General features: G+C 35.9%; 1 protein-coding gene across 9 annotated transcripts in view; it reads left to right on the top strand.

Moving 5' to 3' along the window:
- THADA (THADA armadillo repeat containing) overlaps nt 1–23,775 on the top strand; it is a 147,614-nt gene that overhangs the window by 33,781 nt on the left and 90,058 nt on the right. For all 9 annotated transcript variants that reach the window (XR_014944581.1, XR_014944580.1, XR_001553893.3 and 6 more), the window contains 5 exons: nt 2,195–2,308; nt 3,409–3,531; nt 4,087–4,178; nt 20,972–21,061; nt 22,477–22,608. Coding sequence is in view for 6 of the 9 variants with exons in the window: in XM_015857461.3 (XP_015712947.2) it covers nt 2,195–2,308; nt 3,409–3,531; nt 4,087–4,178; nt 20,972–21,061; nt 22,477–22,608 (551 nt within the window). In the remaining 3 variants the exon portion in view is untranslated. The remainder of the gene's footprint in view (nt 1–2,194; nt 2,309–3,408; nt 3,532–4,086; nt 4,179–20,971; nt 21,062–22,476; nt 22,609–23,775) is intronic.

Below are 23,775 nucleotides of genomic sequence, written 5' to 3'. Positions count from 1 at the left end.
GTAATGTCCGTCAGTACTACGCGGTGTGATGCTGAAGTCTCAACAGTTAACTGTTTCCATTCCCTTATTTCCTTTAAGCAGATGTGATTGTTTTCCTCTAAATTAACCTTCATGATTTTACTTCTCGGACAGTTTTCTAAGATAGAGGTCCAAGATAACTATGTGATTTGTAACTTGCTATGTTCACTAGAACGTGGTCTCAGGCTTGTTCCAAGAATGTGAGGAACTGCTGGGAGCAAGCTCTCGCTGCCAGAGTAATCCATCTTGCTTGTTTTCCACTCTGAGTTTACCCTGAGAAAGTTGAGGCAGACTGCTTCTGTCTGACCTCTCTTCTGTCAGTCACAGCCTACTCTTGGCTTTGCTGGCTGTGTGCGCATTGCATAGATGAGATCTGAAGTAGGGCATTGGTTTCAGAGGTGTGTTGCCTTCTAAAGCTCAGCTGTGAAAGATCTTTCCCTTTTATATCTGTAAGTTGTCTGCAGAATAAATTTGGTGACCTCATGTCTGCTGGTTTCATTTCACTCCATGGAGTTTTAATCCAGTGGGCAGGAGAAAGCAGGGAGAATATGTGAATGAAAAACATGTTTGAATCAATTTTTCATGCAAAAAGTAATGTAATGTGTGTAATGTAAGCGGACTAAGTGGATGCAACAGTATCCCACTGCAGAAAACATTTGCCTAGTCTGCAATTGGCCTACATTGCCAAGCCCATATGGCAGAGCTTATACTGCGCTGTAGTTATTTGGATAAACAGATCAGATGCTTCTGTTCTGACAGCTCTGGAAAAGCACAAAGTTAATCTAGTCATTTAATGAGGAGGTTTGAAATTAACATTAGGGTTAGTCTGAAAAAAAACTATTTCTGAATAAAAATTTTATTGTAAACAAAGCTGGGGTGTTCTTTGGTGGTTGTTCTGAATGTTCCTGTGATACTCAGTAAAAGGAATTAAGCCTTAAATAAATTGTTGCATTTAGGTAATAAAAATATAAATTACAATGCATATTCTGACAATACCATAATAGGGTTATTTTGTTAATGCATAAAATCAAGACTCACTGTGGTCTCTGCCATGTGCTTCCTGTGACATTTGTTCTTGTATTAGAACACATCTATTTGAATAATATGTAATTTTTAAGGTTATGAATGTTTTAAATGACCTATTTAAAATAGAAACATGACTACCTAATAGCATGGAGGTGCAGCTCCAAGTGAGGGGTGAGGAAATGGTGGGAAAATGGTAGTTACAGCTTAACATCATTGTCCTCAGGTTATGGAATCTTGATGTTCAGTTCATTCTCATCTGTTTTATATTTTAAAAGAACCATTTTATTTTTTTTTTTCTTGCCTTTCTGTTTCTTCCATTTCTAAAGGTGCTGACAAAAAAAAAGCAAAGGTGCTGGCAGTGACTACTTCTGGGTGTATGCCTCACCCCTGTGCTTCGTTTGGCTTGAAGTTCTTCCATTTATTTCTTTTTATGCAGTGTAATAGACTGTTAAATGTCTTGTTTGAATTGATGGTGAACAGACTTGGGGCCCCAAAACACAAATAGATAGTTGTTTTTATTATAAATAAGTGATTTATGGTTATCCATTTGTGCTAAGTTGGACAAATTCAACAGTAGCTGCTAGGATGGAGAAAAAGACTGTTCCAGTCCTCAACTGGAGGGCTAAGTTAGAATACATTCTTCTCTACTGGATATGTTGTCACCCATTAATCTGCTACTATTTGGAGATGGTTTGGTCTACTTTCTCCTTTTTAAAACATGCTGCTTATTTTGTCCCTTGGCCAGACTATTTCACCATAATTATGAATGATATTAAACTATAAAATTGTTCATAATAGTAAATGTAAGCATGTACAATATGGCAGTTACTTTTGCCATTCTAGATATTCTGATTCAGTTTGTGCTTGTAAACTTATGTTTTTATCTGTTGCATACAAAGACACTTTTAAAGTCAGAGGTGTTCTGCTGAAGGGGTTTTCTTACTGAAACACTGACTGATAAGGAGGCTGTGGATGAAATAAAATCAGACAGTTCACACTGAAAATTGCTTTTCCAAATATGTATTTAGTCCTTCTATATGGTCAGAAGTTGGGCTGTGGTACGGTGAATATAAAACCTGAGGCAGAACTAGTAGTAAACAAAAATGGCTAGAAAAGCTAGACATTTTTTTCTCTTTTAACTTTTCTGTAGGCTTTGTTAGCTTCAGAACCAAAGAAGGGCAAAACGGATTTGCTGAAAATGACAATCAAAGAATTGATGTCCTTGGCAGCACCTTTGAGTGAACCTCCAAGTGTGATCCCACAGGTAAAGTGCGGTATCTCATCAGAAGGCAAATGTCAAAACAGTGTTTGCATTACTTCAAACAGTTAAGGAAATAGTACGTTCTTTTAATAATAGTTAATCTTCAGTGTCTGTGGCTAGATTTTAAAACCTTTTGACATACAGATATTATGGAGACTCTGGAATTTACAAATGCATGAGAGACTAAGAAGTGGATTGAACATAATTTGATAATTCTTTCTAGTACAAGCATAGTGATACTCATTTTGAATTTATATGATCATTTGCTTCTTGTAGTGTATTTGTCAACAAGCAGGTGAAGTAAGCTTTCACAAGGAAATAAACAAGCCTTTTTTTTTTTTCTTTTTACATTTAGAGTAAATAAATGAGTTGCATAAACCATGTTGTATGCAGTAAACTTCTGAAATTTAAATGTATTCGTTTGGAATGCATAAAAATTGTAAAGATAAGATCTTTGTCTTCAAAGCCAATTATTGAATACTTAGATGTATTATCAACAAACTATGGATTACACTTAAAATGTGAAGATTAACAATCTTCTAATGCCAGATCTGCTGCCATAAATTTATGCATCTTTGTCAAAGTCTGTGAATCTACACAGATTACCACCTTCCCCAGAGCAGAGAAATATCTCAAAATGCTCCATATGGTGAAGCAAGCCTGGCTGTCAGTTTTAGCTTGATACTGTCCTCCTGCGAGTTGTAGTTCATTTTTTCTCACATTATCTATTAAACATCAAGAATATTGGACAAGATGATTCTCGACTTTGAAGGTTATTTTTGCAGTCATGATAAGTGAAGGAAAAAAGAATGCTGGCCTTCTCTAATAACGCCTGGACTGTATTCATTAGACAAATATATTTTTAAACCATAAATGTTTTTGTCAAGTGTTTCCTTACGTAGCATTTTAACCTATTAGTTCAACAGCAGTATTCTTATGTTTTGCATGGAAATGAAGTGCTGTAAATCTGTTCATGAGTTATTTTTGTTTCATGTTTGCTGTGTTCATTGGGGTAATTAACATGCATTTGATTTGGGGTTTTGTTTTTGTTGTTTTTGTTTTTGGATTTATATTGTTTTCCTTTATTTCTCTTATCTCCACAGGTTCATGCTTTAAATATCCTACGGGCACTGTTCAGAGATGCACGTTTAGGTGAAAACATCATGCCTTATGTTGCAGATGGAATACAAGCAGCAATTCTAGGTTTTATGTCACCTGTCTGGGCAGTAAGTTAGCTCTTAATTTTGCTTTTCAGATGGAAACTTATAGGTAGTGATACATTTCCATGAAGCTTTGGTAACATTTGTTACCAAATACTGCAATTGCTAGAATGTTACATGATATAGTATTTTAAGGTTTGATGAATAATACTGTAGACCTGCAATGAAGACGTAGTTCTGCTCTGTTTTGGGTTTAGTTTTATTTTTTACTTCAATGTGAGGTGCTGTTACTTTGCTTTTTAGTAAGAGATTGTGAAATAGCTGAACATTTTACAGTCTGCCATGAATAAGGGGGAAACCTTTTATTCAACAGAAATCTTGGTGCAAACCCTATGTTAAAGATGTATGTGTCTGAAATCTGCTTTCCAGGTAGTGCCATCTTGATAAAGAGGAAAGTTGTTATGAAATACTTGTTCCTATTTGTTGACCTCTGAACAGCAGGCATGTACGCTTCTTTCAGCTATTTGTTTGTTTTTCAACTGTACATTAGTGGTTGTATTTAATAAAATACTAGTACAATTCTAAAGGGTTTTTAAAATTTTTGTGTTCTTTTTGTCTTAGGTAAGAAATTCATCCACGCTTCTTTTTAGTGCTCTAATTACAAGGATTTTTGGAGTTAAAAGAGGGAAAGATGAGAATTCCAAAAAAAATAGGTAAGCTTCACTTGGTACCGCTATTAACTTTGCAGAACATGATCTTAGCCAAAAACAATTCAAACATGTTGCTTGCTTTATGGATGTATTTGCATCATGATGTTAAAAAAACATCTAGGTTTGCTTAAGCTGTACTGCCAAGAAATAAGCTCTAAGGCCAAAAATATCTGCTGTTGAGTACTGAGAGTTAATTTGCACTCACATGTGATTTTGCTAGAAGGGAATATTGCTCAGGTGTGAGTTCCTGTGGCTCTTCCAAGTGTCCAGTGTCTTGAGGTCAAAAATAGGGCCTATGATTCTTGACAGCAGAAACAGAGTGATGAAGGGAACAATGGCCTCTTTACTCTAGAACACCCTGTGACCTCCTTTGTGCCTCTTTCATCATAAGGTCCAAAAACAAGGACTTGCAAAGCTATTTCTTTTCTGGGGCATTCTACTGTTGTACTTTGTAGTTGGCCTCCAGATCCTCCACCGTGTCTTATGTAAAGCCGGTTCTCCTCTTACTCTAAAACTCCCCTGTTGGTGCATTTCCATTTCTCTTATCTCCTGCTAGTCTACAAGCAGAAAACCGGAAATCTGCTTTTGTAAGTGAGCATTTTCCCACTCCCATGATTGTTTTTTTTTTCCTTTTAGTGCCTCTCTTTAGCTTTTGCTGCAAATGTAGCACGTCCATGCTCTGTAGCTAAGGCTCCTGCTCTGGGGGGAATGCAAAAATAACCACAGACAATTAGGTTATTTAGGAATACTCCTGAATAAGTCAGTGGGGCCACAGAGTGGTCACACTATGGTTATTATGGTAACCATTCCAGAAATGCCTACTGGATTTTCAAATAATGGGCAAAACATGAGATTTCTGAGAGGAGAGAAATGTTATGAATTATCTTTGAAATTTTCCATTCATTTATGTTTGTTATACAGTAATCTATATAGCTAATGTAATTATCATGGCCATTATGAGAAACTAAATGTCCGGTGATGATAGTAATCTTTGTGGTGCTGCTATTTGAAATACTTACCTAATTAATTCCAGGTGTATGGATGTGAGGAAAGAATATCGGTGTGACATTGCAGGGAGATTTCCCTTGTAAGATAACTTTGTCCCAAAAGTGATATGAAATGTCATTTATGGTACTGCCTGAAATAAACTCCACTTTGTCTTATGTCCAAGTCTCTTCTCACCTAAATCTGAAATTCAGTCCCATGCCTCCTGAAAGTCAAGTAGAGTAATAACAAATGTTTCTTACTTCTTACCTTTTCACTTCATTTCTGTAACAGAATTTCATTTTTTATGTCTGTACTGAGCACTCACTGGCAGTTATATGAACCTCAACTTTAATGAACTTGTATCCCAGTGAAAAACTACTAATCTCTGCAGTGTGAGGGCAGACTGACTTTTCAAATATAGACAGTGTGGTGAGATATGTAATCTGAGATCTCTGTGAAGTTGCTGAAGGTGATGGCGTTTGAGTTGGGAGAATACCAGAATAAATGAAAGTTAATGTCTGTATACAAAGTTATTGAAAACAATGTTTATATTTATTTATTTATTTTTTAATATAACTGGCTCTGTCAGCTTGCTTCTTAGGAGCTTCTTGTTTACAGTAATTTGTTTGTAATCAGCTTGAGCAAAAGGTGTTAAAGCTGGACTGGTTCTTTCTCTTCCTCCTTTCATTTTGCACTTTTTCATTAAACATTGTATGTAGTCAATTCTACTGTTTGCCTTATGTTGTGGTCAATACCACAAAACAAGGAATGGGAAAATACTTCTAAAAATAGGTCAATGAGAGTCAGGAGATGTGAAAACAGAGACAATCTCAGGTCCTACAATGTAGTTATGACTCTTATCTCTCTTGAAGTATTAGTTTAGAAGGAAAACGATGCAGAGATTGTTTGGCTGTTTTGTTTGTAATGCTTCTTCCTCTTACACTAACCCACAGATTGAAGCTGGTGTGTGTACAGGTAGAGGTCTGTCTCTTAGTACCAGCAGGTGTCACCGCTGCTGCACAGCTGCTGGGCCACATCTCTGGGCTGCATCTGAACTTGGGCACTTTTCTTTGGGAGCTCTGATCTTGTTTTGTTTAGTGTTTTGCCAAAACAGGATTCATACCTTAAACTGATTTTTTTTCATTGTTTATCTGGAAGTTTACTTCAAAAGAACTAGTATTTTAGCAACTTGCATCTACAGGAGCTTGTGTGAAAGGCAACTGTTTGTGAGGTGCTTGCTGCACTGCTGACAGGATGTTCTGCTAACATTAAGAGGAAGCTTGTCTGTGGACAGTGACTAAAGCTCTGAAGCAGCCATCAGAACCTTGCATAGGTTTCCAGTTTGCCTGCTTGGTTTTAGATCAGGTATTTTAAAATTTCTGTGCTATGGAAGCTACCTTATTGCTGGGCTTGTTCTGTCAAATAAAAGGGGAAAAAAAAAAGCTTTGTCAAAAAAATACTGGCAACTTAATCCTAATTCTGTGCAACATGGCTATACTTTGTGTTATGACTCATATATTTTGTTTTATCTCCAGTAACAATTAACGTGCATCCTTTATACAAAAGCTACAGGCCTATCATGTCTTCTGCCATGTTTAGTTTTCTGATGTCATCTTCATTCCATATTGATGTTAATTTTGTATGTTATAATTGCTGTGCAGCCAGGATGTTTATGTAGTCATAGCATGGTGCCTGTCCATTATTTGGTGGTCTGCATCAGTTCTGAAGCATTGGATTTAGTGAACTATAACTAGTGTCTGATCAGTAAGCTGAATTAGCTTGTTTTTCCAAACATGCGTATGAAAGAATGATTGGCTTCTCTTTCCATTTTCTTTTTCTTTCCCTTACCTTTCCTCTCAAAAATGTCTGGTGTCATTTTGACCATTTGCAAGAGTAAACTATGTGAAAGAGTGCCCCGTCTGATTGACAGAGAGGGGGTTTCTGTGTCTGCTGGCAAACATTTAGACATCTGCAGTGGTTATCATTACTGGAGAGCTGAGCTGGGCTTTCTGACCATTGAATGGGTGCTAGGAGAGTCAGCCAGAAGAGTTTGAGGACAAAGCAATCCTATGTTAGTTTAGAGGAGATGGGTTGAAAAAACTACCAACTATATATCGTGATTTCTGCTTCTTGGTTGTGTTGGTTTTGTGGGCAGTGAGGCAACACTGAGAGTCTCCTGTATGTGTTTGCATCCACAGCTGTATTGGCACAGCTGGGAATGTAAAAACGGGGCAGTGAAAAAGAGGGATTTCTTAAGCAGAATTCCATGCTGATGCCAAGCTTCACTCTTAATGGTTCACTGGGAATTTGAAGGGACTGCTTTACATCATGATACAGGAGATGCAATCATATCAATAATTAATGACATCAGGATGTCTTTTTAATTTTAGCATGAATAAAGAAATAATGAATTAGAAAATGTGAACCTGAAAAATAACAACTGCATGCAGCTCCTACAAGTATAAGAAAGAGAAATCATGTGAAGACTCTTTACAGTGGTCCATGCAACTTTACAGATTGAGCATTTTCTTTCTAATGAAAAGAATAATTGTTAGAGACCAAGAAATTTTTTCTGGGTTTTCTCTGACAAAGACTCCTTCAAAAAAATTAACGCATATTTATATACAGACAGACACCTGTGTCTGTCATAGTCCCTTCTGGTTTGTAGTCCAGGGATAATTAAAGATGCTAGTGCTTGTTATTAGACAAGACTTATCAAATAGCTGGTATTTCTGGCTTTATTTTATTTTATTTATTTATTTCAAGGATGGGCATGGTCAGAAATTGTATCAAATTTGCTGTTTATGATATGATGTGCTTTAGTCTTTGGAGCAATAAAAAGGGATTGTCCTGGTTTATCTGAAAACTGCAGTTGGAATATGAATGTAACGAACTCCTCAGAAAGAATAACCAGTGGCTTCAGAAGATGAGATTAAAAGGAAGAGCAAGGGGAGGATTTCCCTTGGCTTCTGACCTTGGTGGAGGAGGTTCCAGTAAAGAAAAGCTTCAAGTCTTTGATTAAAAACCTCTGTTATAAGCCAGACTGAAATGGTACAACACAAACTCATGACTGTTAAGCAAAGAAACCGATGTACATATAATTTTCATTTTTTATGGGGAAAAACAATCTTATGTATTTAGATTTTAGTGAAGGGCAAATACACATGCAGTGAAATACTTAGAAATTATCAGTGTGCATTTTGTGTTGAGTAAATATTCACGCTTTTAGGAAAATGGGGATGAATGCTGCTATGTTTGTGATACTGAGTTAGTTATATTTGAAAAGAAATGAACGTTTATTCTTATCTATAAAGAATTGTAAGTCTCTGCTAACAGTAAATGTTGATGATTATTAATAACTTCAAGCACTTGAAAAGTGGGAAATTCTTTCTAATTACAATAAGTTGGGTGAAAACTATGTAGATGTGAATAGGTTTTGAAGCTGCACTATTGGCTGTGGCAGTCAGCATGCAATACTACCCTCTACTTTCTTTGTTTTTATTGCAAGTTCAGTCTTTAGCACTTCTTGGTAAGCTGTTGCTTGAAGGTCAAAAGCAGAACCAAATTAGCTTTTAAAATCACTGCTATTTTCTCATATATTGATTTGTACTTATTCTTTAACATAAAATTTTAAGACCAGAAACAATTGTTTTATGCTATGAAGCCTTAGAGGAAAACATTGCAAATTAAACATTCTATTGTAATCCTCTCTTTTCCTGCTGTTATCCCTAAATTAAATTAATCTGGTATTGTTTTCCTTTTCACTAAGCCACTTCAGAATTATAGCTTGAAGTACATAAAGCATAGATCCAGAAGTCCATGGTTCCTGTTGAATGTTCCACATTCCACATCTTGCAGGCTAATACTTCTGGTACTTCCAGCTTCTCATCTGAAAAGTCTGTCTCGCAACAGGGAGGTATTGTCCATCTTAGTGGCAGTCTTGTTAAACATTTGCTTTGCATCACCCTGAGCTCTGGCAATGTTTCTGAAGTGGGTCTCTGTATGCCCACAGAGTAGTGTCCTGCAGTTCTTTGGGATTAACGGAAAGAAACTTTGATGACATAAATGTGGTCAAGCTGTAATGGCACACTGGTGTTGTAAAATGAGATAGCCCTTACAAGAGTTTCATTAGAGGTGAAAGTATGACTTGATTCACAGCACTGAACTCTGTTTGTACCTATTGGACTGAGTTCTGCAGAGGGAAGGGCTGGGATTGCTTTATCTTGGATTTCATTAGTGCTTCTTCCATGGCTGCTGAAATATGGGGTTAGTGATAGAGATTTCAGGAGATGACTGAGCAAATTAAATATCTTTGTTTCTTAGTTTTCCTCCAGCTCCTTCAATCTCACACCTTGCAGCCTGTCCTCTCCTTTGCTGCTTTAGTTGTTCCAGTGAGTGCTTGCAAAGTAGTTATTCAGGATTTGGCTCAGTAGATTGTCTTGTGAGGGGGAGCTGTTTTTTCTTAAAAACCAAACCAAAACAAAGAAACCCTCCCTTTTTTATCTGCCAAAAATAGGCCCATAGCTTTTTTTTTATTTTTCATGCTGGGGCTCTTTTGTATTGACTTTGACAGATTTAGAAGACTTGATCTCAGAGCAAACATGCAAAAGTTCAGGCTGAATCTGATAACCATTACGACATTTAAGACTAATAGTTCAATAACAATGGGCTTATTTAGACAGACTTCCTGTACCGAAGTGCCTTTGTAATAGGAATAATGATTATTAGTTGCTACTAATTTGTAAATTTAAGATAAAATTTATGAAAATGTTCGGAAACAGATACTGAATTACAACAAACTCCCAAACAAATCTGTTTCATGTCATTGGCCTCCTCCTGCTCATTATTATTTCAGTTTTCCTGTTTGTTTCGCATCCCAAATCCAAAACTATAGCAAATCCCTTGCATTGGACAAAACCAAGTGCTCTCCTTCATGTTGAAGATCTGCTTATACAATTTCTGTTTATTTTGGGAGCACAAGACATATACCTATCTGAAATCTAAAGAACCCTTTTCACTTCAAGATTTAGTTAGTAACACAAAGGTTTCAAATGTTTACCACTTGAACACAAAGTATTGTGCATTTGCAAATGTGTATCCATGCTCTCTTGAACAAAGAGAAACATGGTAATGGACTGTCTCAAGTTAGAGCCGGTAACTAGAAAAATAAATGTGGTAAAGCGACCAGAATGAAAGTTAGTCCAAAGGGAAATATCCTGAAAATACACGTGCTGCCCCAAAGTAACTTCAATCCATTTTAAATAAAATAGAAACTTAATGTTTGTTTCTAACAAGTGACTGAATTGTATTCAGTGAAACATAAATTGATGTAAGCCTAACCACATGAGTAGATAATGTAGTTTTATTGTAGTGATAAAAAAAAATCATTAATGTGAATCGATACAATGGTTCTGTTTTGTTCTATACATAATGTACACACCACTTATTCATAAACTTCATCATGCTTAGTGATAAGCAGCTATTATTCACAAAATAGAGATGTATGGTGTGGGTTGTTTAGAGGCAAAATTTACAATGCTAAGTCTGTGGTAAGAGATTAAAGATAATAGTTGCATAGTCAGTGACTGAGCAGAATTATTGGAGGTTTCCTAGAGATACAGAGATAATTATATGTATCTATATGCAAATATGCAAACAGCTTTGCACACTCATGGGAATACTGTACATGTTTTAGAAAAATAATTCTTAAATTAACATATTAAATATGTTCTATTTTTAACTGTTTATGTATATGTACGTATATTTATCAACATTTGGTGCTGATTAATATGCTGATATTAGATACCAGGTTATATCTGTGATACTGGTTTTTGCTTATGTTCCTCAATTTTTATTGCAAGCCCATTGTGCATTTACTTCTCTTGCAACTACAGCAACAATGCTGCTTTTAGAAAAAGCTTTTGCTTAGTATTTTAGTAAACTGTGTGTTGTGTAATTATTCCTCTCAGTCACAGTTTTCCTAAAGTATTTGTTCTGCACAGGTGCCTTTTTCCATACCTGATTTCACAAAGGATATAATAAATAGCAAAACAAGAGGCATAAAGAAACTTGTACTTAAAAGAGATCAAAGCACACCAGACCATGCAGTCCTTTGGAAATCTTGGCTAGCTCTCTTGTAAATAAAGGTGCTTCTAAAGCAGAAGGTATTTAACTGCTGTATTTATATAGGCTTTGATTGACAGTTCAGTTATTAACCTCATAAAAACACAGCAACGTAAACTAGTAAGAATGTTTATTCTAGCACTTCTATCTGAAGGAAAATGAAAACCAAGATATAATGGCATATTCTTAGTTCTTTTTAAGTATTTATCTTAGTGCTCTGCAGCATGAAAGAATGTTTTTCAGGTCAGTGAACTAAAACTATTTTGCTTACTGCTCTGGGATTTAAGTATTTTCTAATTCTTTAACAAAAGAAATGTTAGAGTTATGGTAGGTGCAAAGTTATCATATAATTATTGAAGAAGCAAACTCCACATCTTTGTAGCAATTCTTCTATCCACATCATAGTGTTTTTGCAGTAAAAAAGAAATCAGAATTGTTTTTTTGCATTTAACTTAATGAGACTATGGAAAAGTTGGCGTCCTCGCTAAAAGAGGTGTTCTGCATCATGTTAGGTTTAAAAAAACAAGTACACAGTAACATTTTGCATTGTTGCTCTTGAGGTTATTAGCTGATATGTTGCACCAGTTTCTTAGAATTATTTTTGCCAGGCTTCATTGTGGCCCCCATACCTCTGTCCAAAAATCACGCGGCCATTTTTTCTTCTGTGGGAGCCCTAAAATTCCCTTAGTCATGAGAGAAGTTAGTTTGAAAGTATGTTGTTCTGAGAAATGCTACGGTTGCAGAAGTTTTAAATCTGAGATACATTCCCTGAAGAAAAATCTTTCAAAATGCCCTCTGAGAATATGTATATAGTCTTTATTACTAAAGGTTCTTTCCTGTTGCTGTTATCTCTCTTTTAGGACTGGTGATGTGTCTATGGTCCTCATTCAGAGGAACTGCTAATCTTGAATTTTCATAATTATGTATGACTTTTGAATTAAGGAATTTTAAATGGTGGCTTTTGCTTCATATTAAACTGGCATTTAAAATAATATAGTGCACATTGTCCTGAACTCATGATAAAATTAATAACTTTTGAAAAAAAGGATAAATCTCAAGAATCTTGTTCTTAACACAGGAGCTATCGTTTGCTGAAATTGCAGTAGGTAGGCATAACTTATCAGTATAGGAAGATCAGAAGAGCTCTCATATACTAAGGCTTAAAGCCACACTTCTGGAGTGGAAAATGTCTAAATGGAATCATAGGAATATCGACTGGAAGGAGACCTCTTGATTCCTATTAAAAATATGATTCAGCAACACAAGATTAGGATAGCAGTGGCCTTACTTGAATTTAAAACCTTCAGTGATGTAATATGCTACGTCACTGTGTCACCTGTCCAAATCCAGGTATTCTTGCACGCTTTAAAACTTCTGAGCTGCTGTTTGTGATCACCAATCCTTTCTATGCCATCTACAACTACTGCAGGAAACTTAGCCTTTAATTTCTGATTCTCCAAGCTGGTCATAAGCTGCTGTTTGGTCTTCCTCGAACCTCCTCTCTGTCAGATAGAGCAAACTTGGCTCTTTCAGCTTCTCATAGGGTATACTTTAGGCACTGCCCATCAGTGCAGCTGTTTGCTGGACCCACTCCTATTTCTTCTAATCTTTCCTGCATGTGACATCTCAAAATTGGACAGAAGTTTTCACGTGCCTAGTAGATGAGGATAATAACTTCCCTTGATCTGCTGCCACATTTGTCATAATGAATATAGGAGAATAAGTGGTTTGCCATGAGAACATGTCATTGGCTCATACTGAGCTTGGCATCCACTATAACCCTCAGGTTCTTTGCTGTGGGATTCTTACCGAGACAGCTGGTTTTCAGCCTTTGCTGATCCTCAGTGTTGTTCAACCCAGGTGTAAAACTTTGTATTTCTCCTTGTAGAACTATTTGAGTTTTCTGTTGGCCCAAGCCTCAAGCTTCTCTAGGTCTGCCTAGATTGAACTTTTACTATTCGTTTTTCCATCCACTCCCTGTAATTCACTATTGTCCACAGGTCTGTGGACGATGCTTTCCACTTCATCAACAAAGTTGTTGATAAAAGGTGTTTAAGCATGAAGAGGCCCCAATATTGACCCATGGAGTATTCCGCTGGTTACTAGCCAATGCTGAGCCACTGATTAATACCTCTTGGGCTGGGTAGTCCAACCCAAATGCTCTGTTTATTCACGCTGTACTTTTTCAGCTACCATAAGAGAAAGCTGGGTAAAGCTGAATCTGTGTAATGATTTTCAATTCATTTTAAAATTTGCTGCCATAATACAAATGTAGTTCTACTACTTTCTGTAGGAAATAAGAAGGAACAGATTCTGAAAGTATTTTTAAAATTACAAGAATTGCTTTATCAAATGCCACAAATCTGATTGAGTTTCATCTCTTTAAATGCTCATCAGACTTGTGGATTCTCTCCGCATTTACAAACAAGTTTCTTTAGGTTGTTTTCAGTGTCATTTACCTTTTTTCTGGACTTGAGACTCTGAAGTGTGGCAAGTTCAGAGTCTTTCAGTAACATACATGCTCTCTTCCCAAATGGATGTTATGGTGCTTGCCCTGGAATTTACAGACTGCCTTCTTGGGCTGACCATAATGGAGTCATCTTAGGTGACTTTAAATATAATATTCTGCTAGTGCAATTATTTTTTGAGTCATTTTTGGTTTTGATGTTTAAGAAGGTGTGAGCTGCCTGTTCAGAAACGCACTGTGGACTTCGTTTTTCTTTAAAAAAATAGAAGCAAGGTTCTAAGAGTGATTGCTGGGTGTCCAGAACTTCTGTAAGGGATCTGTAGAAATGTTTCTGTGGTCATCCAGTGTGATGTGTTTTGGAATCTGTTTGCATGTGGTCTTAGCATGGCTGAAGACACGAAGGGTAGGTTTTGAAAAACCAGCTCAGCACCAGTTGAACTGCATGTTTAAGCAAGGGATGGAATTTCCATATGGATCGATGTGTCACAAAACTGTGGGAACACATGACAGTTAGGACAGTCACTGAGTTATTTAAATAAACAAGCTTGCTATATTGTTTCTTTCATGAACTGATCAGGTCTCATAGAAATAACTTGTTTTTTTTCTATTATTGCTGAGGAAAGACTCTGGGAATGCCCTCTTCCCAAGTAAAATTCATCAAGAAACTTACTGCTTGGTAGTAAGAAACTTAATTTGAAGCATATTCATAGCCATTTAATACTCATCCATTCTTATGCCAGCACTGTACTTTATTTTAAATAACTATGTTCTCTCCTGATGCTTTTCTTGATGTATTTGTGGATGCCAGTCATATACCCCTTCTGTGTTAATTTTGCCAGACAAAACAAGCTTTAAACCTACTCTCAGAAAATTTGTTTTCTATTCCCTTGGTCATGTGAGCAGTTCTTTAAGCATCTCACTTAGATAGAAATTAGCTCTGATGTATTCCGTGTTACGTCCTATGAGATGCAGAGCGACGTTATTACTTCCTTGTCTATAGTTGACTACATCAAGTACTGATGTGTTATGGAACCATATCTGCCCTTTTTGTTTCTGTTTTTGATGAGGGATTTGAGATACCAAGTACATAAAAACAATGCAGACTTGGATCCTTTCACTGTTTTCTGGTGATGAATTCTAAATTATAATATATTTTTCAATTAGTTGTCACGTATTTAGTGTTTCTGAATGTTGTTCATTTCATGTTGTATTTGTTATTTCAGTAGCCAAAGATATCTGAATAGTGTTTTAATCTTTCCCCTCTATAGACAGTCCTGACTTTTGTTTCATTGGTGGATTTTCTTTGGCACTCTTTAATTCTTTTACTGTCTTTTTCAGTTAAACTATTAGTAATATTGGTCTCTACAGTACATTAGGTCCGTTGATGACCAACCTACACATGCTCTTCTGTGTCATTTTAAGCCCCATTTCCACTCTAACTTAGCTTTTTCATCTACTAACATAGCCTAAGTGCAGCATATCAGTTGTATGGATGACACTGCATAGATTGTATATGTTTATCTGTTAAACCAACACCTTTGTGGACCTCATACAAATGTTTCCATGCTGAGAATGCTGCATGCTTCTCTGTTTTGTCTTTTTTGTTTTTTGGAATAGAAGGAAGGAACTGGATCTCTGCTTAGTGCTGGAGCTGCCATGTTTTTTTCTTTAAGTAAATTCTGAATGAATTGTTTGCAGATTTCAAACATTTCATGCGTCGCAATTACATTCAGGAAGCCTGTGTTAATAGAACTCCTTTATTTCCCCTTTGTCTAGGGAAATGGTTACCTTTTTGGTGTAAAGAGTGGGTTGGCACAATCTAGTTATTAACATTTTTGCACATTGCAATATTAACATTTTTCCTATGTTTCTTTGTGCTTTTGAGGCCAGAAAAGCTCCTTGGTTTTCAGAGTTGTTCTCCCCACCAGCACTTTCAAGTAATGGCAGTCTGCTGTCTTCTGTGTTTTAAAATCCAGAATAGAGATTATCCTCTGAGTTGAGTGTGGTACATTGTTTGACTTTAGTATTGCCTTTGGTTAGCATAATTTCTGTTTTCTGTACCTTACTACCATTAGCTGACCTACCATTGAAAGGCATCTGACGGTCAGATTCTTCAGTGATACTTTAAGGAGGCAATAACTCATTTATCTTCTAGTACATATGTACTATGCTTAGGTCTTTACCATAATCTCACTTTTCTTTTGTGATATTTTATATAGCTGAAGAAAATGTTTTCTTTTGAAGTTTATACTTCCGAAGTGTGTCTTTGCTAATAGGGAAATGAACTTTACAAATTTTCTTCGTGAGTGATAAGGAAAGAACGTGAATGGGCAGTTAAAAGCTGTTTGTTTAGTTAAGCTGCACTGCATTTCATTTTTCATACTTTAATGAAGGCAAAGTTGCAAATGTGTAGAATGTGTATTATTATAAATTTGACATTTTGAATGACAGTGATATGAAATTCACAGTGGGTTTTTAAACTTTTTTCAGCAGTGGTTGTACTTGCACTACAGGGAGTAAATTTGATTTTGTTTTTGTCTTACTGCTTCTAACAGAAAGTATTATCTGACACATTATAGTTAATGATTCCAGTATAGATGCTGATACAGAGTGGATTTTGCAGGAGGCCATTAAGAGAGGGCTGTCACAGTTTCATGAAAACCATATTCTTGATCAAGCTCTTTCCAGATGTGTATGCCTATATTCTTGGTTTTTTTCCCCTCATTCCTCAGTCTTATTTTTCCTTCATAAATATAATCATGTTTTTTCATCTGTCACAAACCCGTTAATACATTTGTCAGCTGACCTGAGACATTAGCAACGTTTTTATTCAAAGTGAGCTCTGAAGACCCTTGTTCCTGTCAGAAGATTTGTAGTCTCTAAATCTCAGCTGTCCTAAAATGAAATACGAACAGATTTACTGCAAATGTTCTTTACCATGTCAGTTGCTAAAAGCGGGATACAAGGTTACAAAGCCTTTAGTTCTTCAGAAAAATAAGTGAAAGAACAGGAGCAGGTAATCTCTGACACATGTCACAGTAAAATGATACATATGCCCCAGTGTCAAAGCAGAATTTTAATCTGGAATATTCTCTTAAGTGTGCAGCACAGCTTAGAACAGAACACTGTAACATTAATGGCTTTATTTTCAGATGTGAGTTTTAAAATGTAGTTAAATAAGTCACTCATTGTGCTTAAAGATGGGATAATTTATTGGAAAGACACTACATATATAAACACAGATACTACTACTTGCATTACATGGCATCATATCACTATTCAGTCAAACTACATGTAATGACCAGAGACATTACAGTTTTCAGTAGGCTTTATGAATTTGATTCTAGAATTTAGATGACACTGAGTATCTTTGTAAGCAAAACAGAAGAAATAAAAACTTGCCTGTATATCTTTACCTTACTCCAACCCACCCAAGATTCTACCATGAAAAGCAATGCAAAAGGGGAAAAAAAAAAATAAAAAAATCAAGCAGTGGTTGAATAGAAGAGCTGATGATAGTCAAGAATATAATCAAGGCTTCTATTCATTATTATTTTGGAGAAATGAAAAATTTTATCTGTGCGTTTTTCCTAAGAAACATAATTAAATGCTGTAAATTATACTCTTGTTTATACTTAAAATGAACTTCAAGGGAAAGTTTTATAGATCTGCAGTCTGCCTTCGCTTGTATCTTTTGTTTTAAATTTTACTACTACAACTAGTTGATTTTTGATAATTCATCTGGTTCACTGTTATTTTCCAAATGCTACTCTGCTATTCACATTCTGTCCTTTGTCACATGACTTGTTTTCAAAGTATCTTTTTACTAATTTATCTGAAATACTGTCATCCTGACTTTCTTTTCCTCCTGACTCTGGAGGAGAGAAAGGTAGGAAAGAGTCTGTTCAGCTCAGGACTGTGTAGGGTTATTAGAAGTTAAAAGTGCAACTTGATTTTTCTGCAGTATCATCTAAGTACCATCATCTATATGGTTATACTTAGATGACATTTTAAGTTGAGGTGAGGGGATTTATTGTAAGCATCATCAGCCCACTGATAATCTTTCTCTTTCATTACACTGCTTCCTATTTCAGTAAGTAACCTTTCACCAACCTATTGCTTAGATATCTGTAATCCCATTTGAAATTCTACATTGTGGAACTGTACTACTTTTGGGTTACTAGCAGGAAACAAAACAAACTACTATTAGAGAGCAGCCTGTGGCACTGAGAAAGATGAACTGTGATGCAATATGAAATCATTTCAGCTGGACATGAGAAAAATATTAGTGTCTTAAGGTTCTTTCCAATTCCTTCTCTAGTTTTAGGGTGGGTAGCTGTCAAATCCTGTGATCTGCAAGACGTTGATTTTAAGGATTAAATTATGGTAGCCACATTGCCAAAAATTTATTTGAACTGTGTTTGTGACTAATGGAAACAATGAACAGTTATCTACATTTTTAATTTAAATCTATAATTCTTTGTCATATATGATTTGGAAAAGGAGGTCAAAGTTTATTCCTTGAGAACTGATAACTGTCGTTTTGTGTTGGTTTTTCAGCCCAAGTTTTGTTGGTATATTCCTTTTTAAAATGGGCGTATCAAGTATTTGCCTTCTTTTAAGGATATGGATAACTTACTGTTTATGAAACATAACTCATATGAGTCTGTTTATGAAGTGTTGGAGTTCATTTTTCAAAGCAGCGTATTTTTGGATGAAATAGAAAAGAGGTGGCTCAAGTTCCTGGTCATTTTTGAGAAATCCTAGTCTTTGCATTTTTTTGTTGTGGTTCCACTCTCAGTTACTGTACGCAGCTACTTGTGCGTGCCTAATGCATATACATCTCCAGGAACAACAGGCAGGGTCAGTAAGTAAAAATGAGATGACTGAATACCTCTGTTTTACTCACTCTTGCTGTTTTGCTTTCTGGTTTTACTCTAGTTATGTGTCTTTCTGCCTTGACATTCCCAGGTGAATTCACACATCAATCACTGCTGTATGTTTTAGAAAACCTTTTAATTTTTACAGCATTTCTGCTAACATACAGCATTTCTTGTTTCTCCTCTGAGCTGGAGGCCATTTCTAACAATCACTGGACAACCAGCCTGCTCACAGTGCCTTTGGGCATCTTTTCTGCAGATACCTGCTGACTAATGGTTTTCATTAGACTGCCTCCTCCCATCACATAATCTGTGGAACAGTTAACCAAGGGAGAGGTTATGTATGTTACCCAGTTTGATAACTGCTGTTTTCTTTCCCTATCAAATAGATGTATGAAATCACACCAGTTATGAATGAAGGGCTGTCTTTTTGAGAATACTCTGTTCCATTATGTAATAATGATTCAAATTTGATTACCAAATTTCATTATATTGAAAATGGATGTGTTCAAAAATAATTGCTGCATGAGGTACACCTTGCATGTAGTCCTCTCTTCAGACTCTAAGAGGTTGCCCATGAGTTCCATAGAACACTTAATCCCCATCTGTTTTTTCCTGACAAATAGTGATACAGGAGGTGAAGATGCAAAGTATGTTCAGTTTGGTTCAAATTTGATACCATCTTTTAATACAAAGCTTTTAATATGTTACGTCTTACCACATGCTGCTTGACTTGACATACATGCCTGGCTCTCGTATTTTCTGCTGTCTGACATTTTTGTCTTCAAATTGCTACATAAGGTATGAGTAGAAAACTTGAAGTTGTTTTGAAAAGCTGTTAAGTAACTTGGAAAACTCTGAAGTTTTGAAATCTGACTACAGGAAACTGAGTTTGGTGGCTGACAGACACTTTGAGGTTGTGTGATAAAATATTACATTTTTCTGCTTAAATAACCAGTGATCATGAGAATTGGTGTTTAAAACAATCCTCATCAGGAGGATTTATGTTCATTCACAGAAAGTTTTCAACTAACTCTTTTTAAGATAAATCTTAAGAATCTTTCTCTTTTTAAGAGAAATCTTGTAGCCTTAACAGTTCCTGCAGAATCCTTGGTTATGCTTTCATTAGCAGCCTTTTGGTGCATTGCTCTTACACACCTAGAGAAAGCTTCCTGTGCGTACCTCTTTGTTTGAACATTTGTTTCCACCTAGTAATTTGCTTTTGCTGTGTTTGTTTTGTGGCCTATGGCTAAGGCATGTTCTGTTGGCCCAGTGCTGGAAGCATTGCTGATAGTTGTTGTGTGCTGATTTACTCTTGCATAGTTTTTTTGGACACTTATTTTTATGGACATTCAGTCTTGCCATCTTAACACGTTATTTCTGTAGACCTGGACTTGTTTGCTTTTCATAAGCTTTGTATTGGAGTCATACTAAAATATACTTAATCTGACTTGATCATGTGGCTTTCTTGTCGTAAATAGCTGGCTGTTTATTTATTTATTTTTGAAGGAATTTTGTTTTATCTGCATAGCCCATGTGTCTAATTAGAACTTCCTTAACCTAACATCTGGGTGGTTCTTGCTAAGAAAATGCTAAATAAACCTGTGAACCATGAACTTATCCTTTATCAGTTCAAAAAGTTATTTAAAAAACAAGCACAGAAGGCTTCTGCTTTCTCTTTTTAGCTTGGATTGATTTTCTGTTGTGGCTTGAACTACACCGACGTATTGATTCTGGCTAGTAATGAGTTTGATAGATATCAGTATGTTGTTCTGTTTTGGATGTAACTGTTATATTTACACGAGTATGTGGCCTGGAAATGTCACTGCTGCCAAGTGCTGGAGGCAGCTCTGTGAAGAAAGCTGATGGAAGATCAGACACATCTGTTGCTGTGTTTTCTTTGTGTTTTCTTATTCTGAGATACTTTTCAATATCAATAATGGATGAGCATTTGTAAGTAAATGTATGTTAGAAATACTTTATTAACTGTTCAGTACATGAGCTGCACCAAAGGAAATGTAGCTTTCTCTTGTCCAGCTGTGTTGTTAAAATGGTGCTGCAATTTAAGATGCTGTGTCTTTTTACTTATTTTTTTTTCCTCCAGAAAGATCTGAATAGTTTAGCTGACAAAGTGTTTGTATACATGCAGACAGAAGTGCGTAAACTCTCTAAGTTATGTTGTGTTGTCATTTTTAATGAAAAACCTGTGTCTTGTTTGATAGGAGTTCATCGTGGGTGCGTGGTCATTTGGTCTCTGAATTCACTGCAGCATCAGAAATCCAAGTGAACTGATATTTTGAGTGCAACTAATTGTAACTCTTCTACATTCCCTTCTGTAGGATGACAGGAGCAGAGTTTTTCTCCCGATTTCCAAGTCTTTATCCTTTCCTTCTCAAGCAGTTGGAGGTTGTAGCCAATACTTTGAACAGGTAACATGATATCTATGAAAATTTTGCAATGTTCAGTTTAAAGTGAATTGTCACATATACTATAATGCTGCTGTTTTCATCAGTGCTTCTTGAGGTTGTGTAGATCTACTACTGTTTTTCTAAGCCTTTTTTTTCCCTGTAACTTGTACACTGCAGTGAGATTCTGGAGTCTGAAGTGCTACTGAGACTTTAGTAGCAGCTTTGTTCCTCCCTGTGAGCTGTTGCATTCCTAGGATCAGATGTTAAAAGAAAGTATATTTTTCAAGGCTGGACAGAAACTCATTGTTTTACAGTGTCTCATTTTTAACAAGACTTTCTAATGTGTTTAAAGAATAGAAGGTCTTAGGACTTGTGCGACCCTAAATTACCATTTTCCAGCCTGTGATATGCTGTATTTGTAGAAGGTCCTTGATCTCTTTTTACTGAGTCCACAAATGGTGTCTGAGAGCTCCAATTTGACCTTACTAGATGATGTACTTAGGGATGATGCTGATGCTGTTACCCCCAGGTTCATGAACTTTTAAAGTAAACCAGTGCAGGCTTTGTTTTTCCTTAAAATGTTATGGTATAAACTGTAGAAGTTCAGGAGCTGATTTAGAGGAGAGTTTCAGCTGTCTGTTTAATGGCTTGCAATGAAGTTGAAAGAGGAGTTTTGCCAATCATTGAATCTTGCAGTTTCTGCTCTGGGCAAAAACGATGCATGTATTCCATGTAGCACTCTGTTTTACTTGACATTTCAAAAGGTGACAGTGTAATCACTAGATAAATTTAGGAACTTGCATGAAATACTGTCCTTGAATGTTTTGGGGTTTTTTTTTTTGTTTTTTTTTTTACCCAATGCAAATTGAGGATTGTATTTTATTTTATTTTAACTCACTGACTAAATAACAAATTGTTGTTTTTTGTCTTGGATTTCTGGTTGATTTTTCAGCATGAAAAATAGATGCTTGGTGTTAATGACAATAACTATTCTTAAATCTAACCCTGCTATTTACCAAATATACATTTTCTTCCTTTCAGACTGAGAAAGACTTTGTTTAAAACATCTTTTTGTAACTCAGCTTTCTCAGTTGTTCAGTTCTATGAGAGACATTACCTGTTCTGGTGTTTAATTTTAGTTAGAAGCAAGGGCAGCTCTCTGTTATTAAGGACAGAAGAAACTGAGTTAAAATAGGAAAGAAAAGGTGGCACAGCCTTAAGTTGCCTTCATAGAGGGATTCCCAGTACTGCTGTAGAACTGGATGCCGTGTTTGACCCTGGTAGGGTTTGTATGTTATTATCATGACCAGCATTTTGTATGTTATTACCATGACCTCCTTGAAATGCAGAAGAGCACTGTGCATGTGGGAGAGTCTCAAGACCAGCATGAAGGATGATATTCTCATCGAATGCATCTTCCTGCTTTTTTTATTTAGTGAAGATGAAGAAATGAAAATCCATCCAAGTTTGTTCCTTTTGCTTTTAATCCTTGGAAAGCTGTATCCATCTCCAATGGATGGCACTTACTCAGCACTCAGCATGGCACCATTTGTCCCCTATATTATAAGGTAAGATGGGTCTCTGGTATTTTTTCATATGAGTTCTTTCTACTCTTTGTGTTTATTTGTTGTGTAATAAAATGTCTTTTAAAGCTTCTCTTCAGTTTTGAGCTTTAATTCTTAAAGGAAAAACTCTGATGATGATTGGTTGTACTTCCATTCCTTATTAATTCTTGTTTTAGCAAAGTGGAAAGAATTTCAAATCATGCAAGCTGTTGTGTCACTTGTTCACAGATCTTCATCTGCAAGAACTCAATTCCTGCCAAATAAAGGATAGATATAAACTAATGAGCTTGATTAGCTTTGTAAAACAAGTCTTGTATTGCTGAATTTCTTGATTATTTTTTATTGATTTTTTTTCAGGCTTGCAAAATGATTGTTGGTAGCTCATTGTTGTAAAGATTAATATTTAGTTCAGCTCCATATCCATACATACACATAAATATGTACTTAGCTTTATAGAGGCAGACATATCCTATATGTAATCTATTTCTAAGATAACTTTCCAAGATTTTATACAGTGTAACTATTGCTTCTGTGATGTTTACACTGAGAGAGTCAACAGATATTTTGGCTTTTCTCTGTGCCATTGTTCTGGGGTTGTAGTGCCTCATAAGGGGGAAGGACTATTGTGGATGGGGAAAATAAGCATAATTAGTAATTTGAGAGGAAGTCTTGCTATATTTGTGAAAGCTTCAGAATAGTATGTTAAGAAAGTTCCATTCTAAATCTTCTTCCTTTATTTATTCAGCAAAACAAGATAAAGATGTTTCTATCCACAGATCTCCTGATTTTTATTTTGAACTGATATTTATGTTATGTCTGCTTATTCTTGGCTGCCAGTGTGATGTATCTCTCTCTACTTACATTTTTATGGGGTTCTTAGGAATAAATAACCTAAAAAAGCAACCCTGAAAAACCTACAGTAAGAGTTTTCTAATTGCACTGTATTTACTGATTTAAAATGTTTTTCTGCCATGTTTGAATCTGAAATGCTTCTTGGATAAACAGTTAAAACTGCATTTGTTGGTTACATTGTTTCAATCTCAATCTTTAATGCCTGTGTCACTACACTGAAGTGCGCTTGTTTATTTTTTTTATTTCTTGGTTGAGTGTTTCAGCATGATTTCTGATTGGTAATACATTAAACTTTGGTAATGTTCCAGTTACATCTTT

Source organism: Coturnix japonica, chromosome 3, assembly GCF_054131305.1.
Source record: "Coturnix japonica strain WE chromosome 3, WE-NBRP24, whole genome shotgun sequence".
Taxonomy (NCBI): Eukaryota; Metazoa; Chordata; class Aves; order Galliformes; family Phasianidae; genus Coturnix; species Coturnix japonica.
Note: the sequence above shows the minus strand (reverse complement) of the source record. Positions and strands in the feature narration are given on the sequence as shown.